This window comes from Mirounga angustirostris, unplaced genomic scaffold (genome assembly GCF_029215605.1).
Source record: "Mirounga angustirostris isolate CCGP_5_RB_7025 unplaced genomic scaffold, mMirAng1.0.hap1 SCAF_12, whole genome shotgun sequence".
Classification (NCBI taxonomy): domain Eukaryota; kingdom Metazoa; phylum Chordata; class Mammalia; order Carnivora; family Phocidae; genus Mirounga; species Mirounga angustirostris.
This window is the reverse complement of record NW_026991720.1, coordinates 2,022,665-2,036,474: the sequence shown is the minus strand read 5'-3', so window position 1 is coordinate 2,036,474 and position 13,810 is coordinate 2,022,665. Positions and strand designations below refer to the sequence as shown.

General features: G+C 43.3%; 1 protein-coding gene and 1 long non-coding RNA gene across 9 annotated transcripts in view; one reads left to right on the top strand and one right to left on the bottom strand.

Moving 5' to 3' along the window:
• RNF32 (ring finger protein 32) overlaps positions 1-13,810 on the top strand; it is a 45,376-nt gene that overhangs the window by 23,015 nt on the left and 8,551 nt on the right. The window contains exon 8 of one of the 8 annotated variants that reach the window (XM_045863984.3): positions 11,671-12,628. The exons of 6 other annotated variants lie outside the window; for them this stretch is intronic. In XM_045863984.3, coding sequence (XP_045719940.1) covers positions 11,671-11,748 — 78 coding nt within the window. In that variant the 3' untranslated portion in view covers positions 11,749-12,628. One more of the 8 variants, XM_064575667.1, reaches the window with a different exon arrangement.
• LOC129045459 (uncharacterized) overlaps positions 1-13,810 on the bottom strand; it is a 39,648-nt gene that overhangs the window by 21,447 nt on the left and 4,391 nt on the right. The window lies entirely within an intron of this gene.

The following is a 13,810-nucleotide window of genomic DNA, read 5'->3' as shown; positions in this document are numbered from 1 at the left end:
CATGCCAAAAATGCTTAATCTGAACCCAATCAAGAAAGCATGTGAGCAGGTAAATCCAAAATGAGGAATATCCTCTAAAACAGCTGGCTTGGACTATAAAATATCAATGTCATAAAGACAAAAGAAATGGCTGAGGAATGTTCTAGAATAAAGAACTCTGAGAACTATAAAATTAAGATGTAATGACAGGTCTTTGGTTGGCTCCTGGATCAAAACTAAAACAAAAACGTGTGATAACTGGGATATTTGAGAGTGTGAATATAGATCGTTCTTATGATGGCAGTATGTCAATGTTAAATCTCTGCAGTGCGTTTACGGTATTGCTGCTGTCAGGTTTGGTGTCCTGGTTCTTAGGAGGCACATGCAGAAGGACTTAGGTAGAGGCAGTGTGTGGTGATGTTTGCAGCTAACCCTTAAAGAGGTCACACACTCAGACATATGTGCATACATACAGAAGAGAGAATACACTGTAGCAAAATGTTAACAACTAAAACGTAAGGATAAACTCTAGCAGTGCTGGAGTAGGATGCACAGTTTCTAAATCCAAGGCAGTGGACTGGGAATCAGAAGGAAAGGGAGGATGGGAGAAGAAAGAGAGAGGGTATAAACAGAAATAGATTTCATAACTTATACCAAAATATACTCTGTATGAAACAAACAGTTAAACAGGAAAATGAAACATAATGCTTTTAGGAAAAAGCATTATAAATTTATGATCTGGGAGTGGGAAAGACCTTTCTAGTAGGATTTTAAAACCACACACACAGGGCACCTGGGTGGCTCAGTTGGTTGAGCAACTGCCTTCGGCTCAGGTCATGATCCTGGAGTCCCGGGATCGAGTCCCACATCGGGCTCCCTGCTCAGTGGGGGGTCTGCTTCTCCCTCTGACCCTCTTCCCTCTCATGCTCTCTGTCTCTCATTCTCTCTCTCAAATAAATAAATAAAATCTTAAAAAAAAAACAAAAAACAAAAAACCACACACACAAACTAATACAAGAGAAGAGTAACAAATGCAAAAAATGGAGAGGGTCAGAGGAGGAGTTATGCTTTACCCATGTCACCTCTCCCGCAAGGACACACAGCTCAGGGCCAAGAGAGATCTTCTTGCCCATGATTTCTCCTGCAGGGGGATGTGAGAGCATGTGAGTGAGCACCCAGCTTCTTCAGCTGTGTGGGACACTGCCAAAGGGACTCATCCTTCCATCCAGAGTACTGAGTCATGAGCTGCGTGACTGGGGGTGGGAAGAGGCTGAAAGAGCAGTAGACAGGACTCTCTGAGGGCATGAAAAAGACAAGGATCCTACTGACTGTTGCGGCCTCCATCAAGAAGCCCCAGTGGGGGTGCCTCACCTGCAGATCCCCCCACATGGCCCCCAGTGCTGCACGTGCCTCACCCTGCCTCACCCACACCCTGTGGCTGGCTCCCTGTGCACACTGCTGATGGTGAGAGCAATCTCTGGCAGACGGCTAGTAAGCACATGTGGAAAGCCAGCCCAAATCTGTGGGTCAGGGTGAGACCACAGACTTGAGCTTTAGCATCACCCTTGGGAAAGCCCAAGGGAGGCCTGGCGTAATGCAGAATCCAGAGAAAGCATACACTCATAAGAATTCTGCCACAAGAGGGAGCAAGACGTGGAGCATCTTCTGTGTATCCACAGAAGGTCTGAGAAAGCCTCAGAACCCATACAGGGCTGACAGAAAGTACTTCTCTCCTGATGCCAGTCAGTAAAGATATAGGAGGCAATTCTACTTGGGTTTGATGACAGCAATGCAGGACTGGAAGAAACATGAAAATCAGGGAGACATGACACCACCAAAGGATCTCAGCAACCTTCCAGTAACCAACCAAAGACATGAAGGGCTACAGCTTACCTGGTAAAGAATTTGAAAAAGGTGTTTGAAGGAAGCTCAGTGAGGTGCAAGAAAATACAAGAGAAGCATTTGATGGAATCAGGAAAATAATACATGAACAAAATGACAAGCTCAATAGAGAGAAATAACAAAGAACCAAATAAGTTCTGGAGCTGAAGAACGGAGATAGTACCACCATCAGAATGGATCAAGCAGAAGGAAGAGTCTGTGAATTAGAAGAAAGGAATTTTGAAATTATCCAGTCAGAGGAAAACAAAGAAAAAAGAATGAAAAAGAGTGAAGAAAGCATATGTGACCTTTGTGATACCATCCAAGGAAACAATCTGTGAATTATGAGAGTCTCAGAAGAGAGAGGAAGGGGCAGAAAGCTTGTCAAAAGAAATAATGGCTGAGAACTTCCCAAATCGGTGAGAGATTTGGATAGCCAAGTTTATGAAGCTCAGATTCACCAAACAAACTCAATTTAAAGAGATCTTCCCTGGGGCACCTGGGTGGCTCCGTTAGTTAAGCATCTGCCTTCTGCTCAGGTCATGATCCTGGGGTCCTGGCATTGAGCCTTGGGTCAGGCTCCCTGCTCAACAGGGAGTCTGCTTCTCCCTCTGCCCCTCCCCCATACTTGTGTGCTCTCTCTCTCTCTCAAATAAATCAATAAAATCTTTAAAAACTATAGAGAAAGATCTTCCCCAAAATACATTACAATAAAACTCAAAAACCAAAGAATCTTAAAAGCAGCAAGAGAAACAAAATTCCACACTCACAGGGGAACACCCATAAGGCTGTCATCCGATTTCTCAGCAGAGACCTTGCAGGCCAGGAGAGAGTAGGACAAAATTTTCAGAGTGCTGGAAGGAAAAACTTCAACCAACAACACTCTCTCTGGCAAAGGTATGCTGCAAAAATGAAGGTGAGAGGGGGGGAAAGATGGCAGAGGAGGAGGGGACCCCATTACAACCGGTCCCGGAATTGAGCCGGATATCTACCAGACCACTCTGAACACCCACGAAATCAGCCTGAGATGTAAGAAGACATATCTGGATCTCTGCAAACAGAATACCGCAGGCAGTTGGTTTCAAGGTACAAAGCAGGGAGCCGTGATTCCACGGGCAGATATCAGAAGATAAACAGAAGGGGGAGGAAGCCTGGCTGTCCAGATCCTACACCGCCGGTGAGCAATAGCCTCCGGCGCTGGGGACAGGGCACAGACTCGCAGACCAGTAGCAGCAGGGTAAGGACTTTAGGGAAGCCCCTGGGGACTGAAACCCCAAGCGACGGGGCTGCACGTGTGAACTGGGGGTGGCTGGCGGTTCTATAAGCACAAAGGGCAGAGACGTGCCCTGACCTGGAGGCAAGGACTGAGAGCGCTGCGGAAGGGCACACAAACCAGGACACTGCAGTTTATAACAGCACAGACAGAAACGGAGACAGTGTGGCCTGGAGAGCTCACTGAAGAACAGAATGTGATCTCTCTGCTCTGAGGCCGAGGATTGGAAATGGTCTCTTCTGCTCTGACTCGCGGAAGAGACGCGGAAAGCCGCCAGGGAAAGCCACCAGAGAACAAAAGCCCCCAAAAACCGGTTTTCACTGAGCCCATCCCCCGCCACAGGGGGCAGGGCAACTCTGCCCAAACAGGGTTGCCTGAGTAACAGCACGGCAGGCCCCTCCCCCCAGAAGACCGGCTGGGAAAACAAAGAGGCCAGCAACCCTAAGGTCCAAAGAAAACAGATGCATCTTGCTTGGGTTGTGGTCAATAATTTGGACTCTATACATTCCCTCAAACACCCTTCAACAGAATAACTAGGAGGAGGAACCCCAAAAATAGGAAAGACTCAGAGATTATGACTTATGCCGCAGATTTACAAATGGATTCAGATATAACCAAGATGTCGGAGATGGAATTCAGGCTAGCAATTGTGAAGACAATAGCTAGAATGAAGAAATCAATTAATGGCAACATGGAGTCTCTAAGGGCAGAAATGAAAGCTGAATTGGCAGAACTTAAAAATGCTATCAATGAGATCCAATCTAATCTAGATAACCTAACAGCTAGGGTAAGCGAGGCAGAAGAACGAATTAGTGACCTGGAAGACCATTTAATAGATAAAAAGGGGAAAGAGGAGGCCAGGGGAAAACAATTCAGAATCCGTGAAAATAGAATCAGAGAAATAAGTGACACCATGAAGCATTCCAATGTCAGAATTACTGGAATCCCGGAGGGGGTGGGAAGAGAGAGAGAGGAAAAGAAGATATATCTGAGCAAATCGTAGCTGAGAACTTCTCTAATCTGGGGAATGAAACAAACATTCATGTCCTAGAGGCAGAGAGGACCACTCCCAAGATCAAGGAAAACAGGCCAACACCCCAGCATGTAATAGTAAAATTCGCAGATCTTAGAACCAAGGAAACCATCTTAAGGGCAGTTAGGGGGAAGAGATTCCTTACGTACAGAGGGAGGAACATCAGAATAACGTCAGACCTATCCACAGAGACCTGGCAAGCCGGAAAGGCCTGGCAAGACATATTCAGGGTACTAAATGGAAGAACATGCAGCCAAGAATACTTTATCCGGCAAGGCTGTCATTTAGAATGGATGGAGAGATGCAGAGCTTCCAAGACCGGCAGAAACTGAAAGAATATGTGACCACTAAGCCAGCCCTGCAAGAAATATTAAGGGGGGTTCTATAAAAGGAGAAAGACCCCAAGAGTGATTAGAAAAGAAATTTACAGGGACAATCTATAAAAACAAGGTCTTCACAGGCAACATGATGACAATTAATTCATATCTTTCAATAATCACTCTCAACGTGAATGGCCTAAATGCTCCCATAAAATGGCACAGGATTGCAGATTGGGTAAAGAGACAGGACCCATCCATATGCTGTCTACAAGAGACTCGTTTTGAACCTAAAGATACATCCAGACTGAAAGTGAAGGGATGGAGATCCATCCTCCATGCCAACGGACCTCAAAAGAAAGCGGGGGTAGCAATTCTTATATCAGACAAACTAGATTTTAAATTAAAGACTGTAGTTAAAGACACAGAAGCACACTATATCATTCTTAAAGGGTCTATCCAACAAGAAGATCTAACAATTGTAAATATCTATGCCCCCAACATGGAGCAGCCATCTACATAAGCCAACTGTTAACCAAAATAAAGAGCCATATTGATGATAATACGTTAATTGTAGGAGACCTCAATACTCCACTCTCAACAACAGACGGATCATCTAAGCAGAATTTCAACAAAGAAACAAGAGCTCTGAATGACACACTGGACCGGATGGACCTCATAGATATATACAGAACATTCCACCCTAAAACAACAGAATACTCATTCTTCTCGAGTGCACATGGAACTCTCTGCAGAATAGACCACATACTGGGTCACCAATCAGGTCTCAACCGATACCAAAAGATTGAGATTATTCCCTGCATATTCTCAGACCGTAATTCTTTAAAACTGGAACTCAATCACAAGAAAAAATTTGGAAGAAATTCAAACACTTGGAAGCTAAAGACCACTCTGCTCAAGAATGTCTGGGTCAACCAGGAAATCAAAGAAGAACTTAAACAATTCATGGAAACCAATGAGAACGAAAACACATTGGTCCAAAACCTATGGGATATTGCAAAGGCGGTCCTAAGGAGGAAATACATAGCCATCCAAGCCTCACTCAAAAAAATAGAAAAATCCCAAATTCACCAACTAACTCTACACCTTAAAGAACTACAGAAAAAGCAACAAATGATGCCTAAGCCACACATTAGATGAGAAATAATTAAGATTGGGGCAGAGATCAATGAATTAGAAACCAGAAACACAGTAGATCAGATCAATGAAACTAGAAGCTGGTTCTTTGAAAGAATTAGTAAGATTGATAAACCACTGACCAGACTTATCCAAAAGAAAAGAGAAAGGACCCAAATTAATAAAATTATGAATGAAAGGGGAGAGATCACAACTAACACCAAGGAAATAGAAACAATTATTAGAAATTATTATCAACAACCATATGCCAATAAATTGAGCAATCTGGATGAAATGATGCCTTCCTGGAAACCTATAAACTGCCGAGAGGGAAACAGGAAGAAACTGACAACCTGAATAGGCCAATAACCAGTAACGAGATTGAAGCAATGATGAAAAACTTCCCAAAAAACAAGAGTCCAGGGCCTGATGGATTCCATGGAGAATTCTACCAAACATTCAAAGAAGAAATAATATCTATTCTTCTGAAGCTGTTTCAGAAAATAGAAACAGAAGGAAAGCTTCCAGACTCATTCTATGAAGCCAGCAATACCTTAATCCCCAAACCAGGCAAAGACCCCATCAAAAAGGAGAATTTCAGACCGATATCCCTGATGAATATGGATTCCAAAATCCTCAACAAAATCCTAGCTAGTAGGATCCAACATTAAAAGGATCACCCACCACAACCAAGTGGGATTTATCCCTGGGATGCAAGCGTGGATCAACATTTGCAAATCAATCAATGTGATAGAACACATTAATAAGAGCAGGGAGAAGAACCATATAGTCCTCTCAATTGATGCAGAAAAAGCATCTGACAAAATACAGCATCCTTTCCTGATTAAAACTCTTCAGAGTATAGGGATAGAGGGAACATTCCTCAAGCTCATAAAATCCATCTATGAAAAACCCACAGCGAATATCATCCTCAATGGGGAAAAGCTGAGAGCCTTTCCCTTAAGATCAGGAATACATCAAGGATGCCCACTCTCGCCACTGTTGTTCAACATAGTACTAGAAGTCCTAGCAACAGCAATCAGACAACAAAAAGAAATAAAAGGTATTCAGATTGGCAAAGAAGAAGTCAAACTCTCTCTTTTCACAGATGACATGATACTTTATGTGGAAAACCCAAAAGACTCCACCCCAAAATTACTAGAACTCATAGAGCAATTCAGTAATGTGGCAGGATACAAAATCAATGCACAGAAATCAGTTGCTTTCTTATACACTAACAATGCAACTGTAGAAAGAGCAATTAGAGAAATGATTCCATTTACAATAGCACCAAAAACCATAAGATACCTCAGAATAAATCTAACCAAAGAGATAAAGGATCTAAACTCTAGGAACTACAGAACACTCATGAAAGAAATTGAAGAAGACACAAAAAGATGGAAAAACATTCCATGCTCATGGATTGGAAGAATAAACATTGTTAAAATGTCTATGCTACCCAGAGCAATCTATACCTTCAATGCCATCCCGATCAAAATTCCAATGACATTTTTCAAAGTCAAGGAACAAACAATCCTAAAATTTGTATGGAATCAGAAAAGACCCCAAATCACCAAGGAGATGTTGAAAAAGAAAAACAAAGCTGGGGGCATCACGCTGCCCGATTTCAAGCTATATTACAAAGCAGTGATCACCAAGATAGCATGGTACTGGCACAAAAACAGACATATAGACCAATAGAACAGAATAGAGAGCCCAGATATGGACCCTCAACTCTGTGGTCAAATAATCTTTGACAAAGCAGGAAAAAATATGGAATGGAAAAAAGACAGTCTCTTCAATAAACGGTGCTGGGAAAATTGGACAGCCACATGCAGAAGAATGAAACTCGACCATTCTCTAACACCATACACAAAGATAAACTCAAAATGGATGAAAGACCTCAACGTGAGACAGGAATCCATCAAAATCCTAGAGGAGAACACAGGCAGCAACCTCTGTGACATCGGCCACAGCAACTTCTTTCAAGATACATCTCCAAAGGCTAGTGAAACAAAAGCAAGAATGAGCTTTTGGGACTTCATCAAGATAAAAAGCTTCTGCACAGCAAAGGAAACAGTCAACAAAACAAAGAGGCAACCCACAGAATGGGAGAAGATATTTGCAAATGATACTACAGATAAAGGGCTGGTATCCAAGATCTATAAAGAACTTCTCAAACTCAACACCCAAAAAACAAATAACCAAGTCAAAAAATGGGCAGAAGATATGAACAGACATTTCTCCGAAGAAGACATACAAATAGCTAACAGACACATGAAAAAATGTTCATCATTAACCATCAGGGAAATTCAAATCAAAACCACATTGAGATACCACCTTACACCAGTTAGAATGGCAAAAATTGACAAGGCAAGAAACAACAAACGTTGGAGAGGTTGTGGAGAAAGGGGAACCCTCCTACACTGTTGGTGGGAATGCAAGTTGGTACAGCCACTTTGGAAAACAGTGTGGAGGTTCCTCAAAAAGTTAAAGATAGAGCTACCCTATGACCCAGCAATTGCACTCCTGGGTATTTACCCCAAAGACACAGATGTAGTGAAAAGAAGGGGCACATGCACCCCAATGTTCATAGCAGCAATGTCCACAATAGCCAAACTGTGGAAGGAGCCGAGATGCCCTTCAACAGATGAATGGATAAAGAAGATGTGGTTCATTTATACAATGGAATATTACTCAGCCATCAGAAAGGATGAATACCCAACTTTTACATCAACATGGCTAGGACTGGATGAGATTATGCTAAGTGAAATAAGTCAAGCAGAGAAAGTCAATTATCATATGGTTTCACTTACTTGTGGAACATAACGAATAGCATGGAGGACATTAGGAGAAGGAAGGGAAAAATGAAGGGGGGAAATCGGAGGGAGAGATGAACCATGAGATACTGTAGACTCTGAGAAACAATCTAAGGGTTTTAGAGGGGAGGGGGTTGGGGGGATGGGTTAGCCCAGTGCCCGGTGATGGGTATTAAGGAGGGCACATACTACATGGAGCACTGGGTGTTATACGAAAACAATGAATCGTGGATCAGCACATCAAAAACTAATGATGTATGGTGACTAACAAAATAAAAAATTTTTTTTAAAAAGAAAGAAATGAAGGACATATAAAGATGTTCCCAGACAAACAAAACTGAGGGAGGTCATCACCCCTAGGCCTGCCTTACAAGAATGCAAAAAGCTCTTCCTCAAGCTGAGATGAAAGGATGCTAATTAGTAACATGAAAATATATGACTATATACAACACCCTAGTAAAAGTAAGTATGTAGGCAAACTCAGATTCCTCTAATAATATAATATGATGGGGTGGTAAACTCTTAACTCTGTATGTAGATTAAAGGACAAAAGTACTAAAAATACCTAGAGCTACACCAATTTGTTAATGAACGTACAATAAAAAAGGTTAATTGTGGGGCATCCGGGTAGATCAGTCGACTGGGTGTCCAGCTCTTGATTTCAGCTCAGGTCTTGATCTCAAGGTCATGAGATCAAGCCCCACATCAGGCTCCACACTCAGTGGGGAGTCTGCTTGAGACTCTCTCCCTCTGCCCCTCCCCCAGCTTGCACTTGCTCGTACACTCTCTCTCTCTCAAATAAATAATCTTAAGAAAAAAATAAATAAATAAGCTCGCCAGTAACAAGAAGCTTGAAAATCTAGAAAGCACATACTAAGATATTTGAAATAAAAATACAACTCTCAGTCTTGGGTTCTCATTATATCCATCCTGCTAGTGTCAGAACTGAACATGTGCATTCAAGTCCCACTTCAGGAGAAGCAGTGTGTGTAACTTTCCTAGTAATCCACCTTTAAAAAAAAAAAACAAGTAAATTCCAAAGCCAGAATGAACAATGACTTTATCAAGGCTCGTCTGGGTGGGAGCCTAGCTTTGTAACATAGTCAGTGACATTCCAGAAATGCCAGGTTTTCCTCCAGAAGTTTGCCTGGTGGCTCTGCCCTCTGATGCCTGTGCCTTTTCATGCGCCTGTCCACCCGCCACCCTCCCCACCACCTATGTGTGCATGGAACTGCAGATCAGTGAACGGTTAGACATCTAATGTTTGAGTTTGAGAAACTGGCAAGTTTACAAAGCAAAAAGTGCAGTAACAATATGCTACCTTCAGGGGAAAATTCTATAATTACTAGAAAAGAAAGGCAAAGAGGGAGAATAGTGTGTCATTTTTAGGCATAATAAATTAGGAGGTGCTTATTTTGTTTAGAGCTTCAAGGTCTCGCCAACATGGACATGTTTTTAATACTGTCGATTAGATTAGCTCAGGTCATTCTGTTTTTATATATTGACCTCTTTCTTGTAACAGAACTCTGGTCTTGCCTTTTCCTTCCTCTGTTACAGGGGATTAATGAAGTCTCTTCTTACTTTGGTTTCCATGCACCTATTGGATGTTAACTAATTAATAAAATACTGAGGTCGTCTTTCTACAAATAGTAAAGCTTCCATACACTGAGAATTTCTTTTTGCAGATTTGCCTTGCTTTAAAATATCATTGGCACATTCCTAACAAACTAAACGAGAACAAAGTGATGTCGTGTTATGATGTGGGTTCTTTTAAACAGATTGTAGTCCTGTGTAAAGAACTGAACAGATCAAGTGTTGGATTTTGTCCCCGAGAGGGTGAGAGTCAGCAGTGCCTTTGTCTGAGCGGGCACTGGGGCTGTGAGGGAGGGCACAGCAGTCCTGGGGCACTCTCGCAACACGTCTCGGTGAGCTCTGACCACAGCTGCCGGGGGAGGTCAGGAAAGCTGCTGCGCTCATACCTGTCCCAGTGTGTACAGAAAGCCGGAGTGTTGCCCACAATGCAGTGCTTGGTCCTTGAATGCCTTTGATCCTTATCTAGAAATTCTGCTAGCATATGTCATATAGTTGAGGTATGGTCTTTTATTGCTGCAATTAAGACTTTTCAAATGCATTATACTATCTCCACCCAAGCTAAAAGTCCTGAGCATTGTTTAAGAAGTAGGGTTAGTGATTTGTCAGATGCCGTGGTTGACTTGGGGCTGCCTGCCCCCACACCCCCCTGCATGAGATTTCCCTTACTTGTTCCACTGACATCTCACCAAGCGGCATAATGGTCTTAAAGTTTGTTCAGTCCTGACTTCCTCCATCACGGAGCGATGGCAAACACTCTGTTGCTAACTTGGAGCGGCTCTCCAAGCAGCGAGACGGGGAGGACAGTAAACCAGTAAAAGCTTATCGACGGACCCGCTGATACGCCGTAAATTCCAGGCTTTCATTTTGCTTTTGAGGCTGGTCGTAAGTCAACACATTAGTAGGCAATTTGCTGACATCCAGACGGATCACTTAGAGAGGCCTCCCGGGCACACAAAGTTCACCTGGGTACTTTTGTTAGTATACTTTTTTTTAATGTTTAGCCAGTATGTTACTTGTAAATGACCAGTAATTGCTTTACATATCAATAAGCTAAACTCTTATCAAGTATCTGAAATATGAGACTTAAAAGGAAAAACATATGAAGACATTCATTCTTTTTAAAACTGAATATTTTACACTTTGTTTCTGTAGAATTAATAATCATTGGTTTAAAAACTAGAACTCAACTGTCTTTTTTTTTTCTTTTTTTTGCCAGTTTTTGCCCTTTCAATTACTAAGAACATCTGACCCAAATAACAGTAAGGAAATAAAGAAAGCAAGAAGGGGCTGAGATTTAAGAACTTGAGATTTAAGAAATAGTTAATAATAGCTACACTTAGGACATGGCTTTGAATTGGCCGCAACAGGTGGTCGATAAGTATATGTTGATTTAGCTTTATAAATATCACCCTTGCTAACTTTTGAATATGTGAAGCTACAAGAATAAGGTCACACCAGTTCACTTTTAGAAATCTGCTGTAAATATATACTGAAGGATTTTCAGTATATGTATTAATAAGCTAATGTCAATGTTATGATTAAAAGCTAAACGCCAGTGCTTTGTTGAATCTTGATAGTTGGAAATAACTTCAAAATCTTTGCTCATAGGCACTGTTCTTTTTTTTTAATCCCAAAAAGGATACTGTACTGCACTCCTTTAGAATATGTACGTTGGGGCATGTATGTGTCCTCATTTCTAATCGACTGCAAACCTAAAATCAAGATTTTTAAATGAATGCTAAGGGCCTTAGCATGAATCAGGGGCTTCTCTGAACCTAAAGAACTCATTCGAGGAGATAAGAAATACACACAGGAAAAAGATAACAGCATCCAGCCAACGCTAAGTGCCCAGGGCAGTGAGAGCTGAAGAGCGCGCTCACGAGAGGAGCCCACGCACACTGGGCCTACGTGCAGGCTGCAGGAGCCACTGGTGCGGGGAAGTCATGGAAACCGGAAAACAGGACAGTTACTCAGGGGACTCTGTAAATGACTGGCCGGCTGGGAAACTCCTACAGGAAAGTCATGAGAAGAAAGGTTGGCACAAGGCCCCAAGGGATCTCAGGCTCCAGACAGGCCCAGGATGAGGACTTCGGGACCCACGAAGAGGTGGTGAGGCCAGCGCTCCAAGAAGGCTACGCCGGCATCAGAGGACAGGCCCCCTCCCCGCTGCTGCCTGTCGCAGCTGTCAGAGCCCCCTCCCCACCCCACCCTGCTCCCGTGGGGTCTCTGAGCCCTCCGCTCAGCCCTCCTTGTTCCCACCCAGCCTTCCTGCAAGCTGGGGGCCCCCTTGTTAAAGGTCACCTGGGTCCCCAGCTCACTCAGCCATTCCCACACTGTTGTACCAATCCCGTTAATCATTCACCGTGCAAACACTGAATGGTAAAGTTATTTAGTTTAGATTGAATAAACTACATTTTAATAGTCCTTAACCACCAATACATATAAAAGGAATTGTTACTTTTCTCATTTATGAAATGCTTTTAATTGCAACTAAGGAAGAAAGTATGATTTGTGGACAAGTGTGAAAATGATATTATGTTTGTTAGGCAGGCTGAGTAGATACGAAAATACAAATTAAACTGTTCCAAGCCCCTTCCATGACTGACGCCTGTAGTTCTGCGCTTTGCAAAACTTGTCCACCCCCGTCCCTTCCCCCCCAAATCCCTAGGGCCACCTCCTGGGGAGGGGGTCCCGTCTACGGCACCCGCCTTCCTGCGGGACACACAACAAACAACATGTGTCATTAAGAATGTAAATTTCAAAAAGTGGGGAGAGTCAAAAGTACAAAGAGATGCAGGGGACAGGGAGCCAAGCAGGGAGCAAGGGGTTTTAGGGCAGGGGGGGACTGCTGAGATGACAGGGGCTGGGGTGGGGGGGTGCAGACCCCAAACTGGAGGGACTGCACAGACAGGGTGAGTGGCCCCTGCGCCTGTACCGGGGGAGGTTCCCATGTAGGGAATGCAGGAGCAGCAGTGGCCAGCAGCTGCCTGCACTCTTGTAGAGAGGTGAGAGCAGTAGGAGCTCCACCTGGGCACTCAGCAAATGGTTGGCCTGAGAAAAATCCGGGACACGGGAACACTGCCCAGTGAACACTGGGACCCTTGTTCAAAACCAAAACTTTCTTCTCTGGCCATTCTCAGTCTGCCTGCCCCCCACCCCCGTCTCAGTCTGCCCTGGTGGTTTTTATCTGCTATTTAATGTTGTTCCAAGCAAAGAAAAAATTCTGAATTATCAGCATAAATTTTATGCTGTACAGTGCTGATTTTAAGCGCAAATATAAGAGCGTTTAGTTCATATGTGGAATCTCCAAAATTACAGTTTGCGTCTCCTACCTCATACATGTGTATTTAACTCATATGCAGAGAGATAAAATGCTAAACAAAACTGAGTCTGAGCCCTCAGCTCCCAGCAGGGAAGGGACCCTGGGTCTCCTCATGCCTCCCTTTCCTTCTGCACCATCACCTCCCGTGGGAGTGGCACGCTGAGGAAAGGACATGAAGGGCTCCATCCGGGAACCAGAATTTAGGAGGGAAAGGGAGCATGGGGACAGCCTGAGGCAGAAAGGCTATGAATTTTTCATATGGGAAGGAGATACACAGACTTAAAAAGCCCAAAGAACCCCAGTATGATAGGAACAGAACGGAAAGGAAAGGAAAGAAAGGAAGGAAGAAAAAGAAAGAAGGAAGGAAAGGAAGGAAGGAAAGGAAGGAAGGAAGGAAGGAAGGAAGGAAGGAAGGAAGGAAGGAAGGAAGGAAAGAAAAAGAAAGAAAGAAAGAAA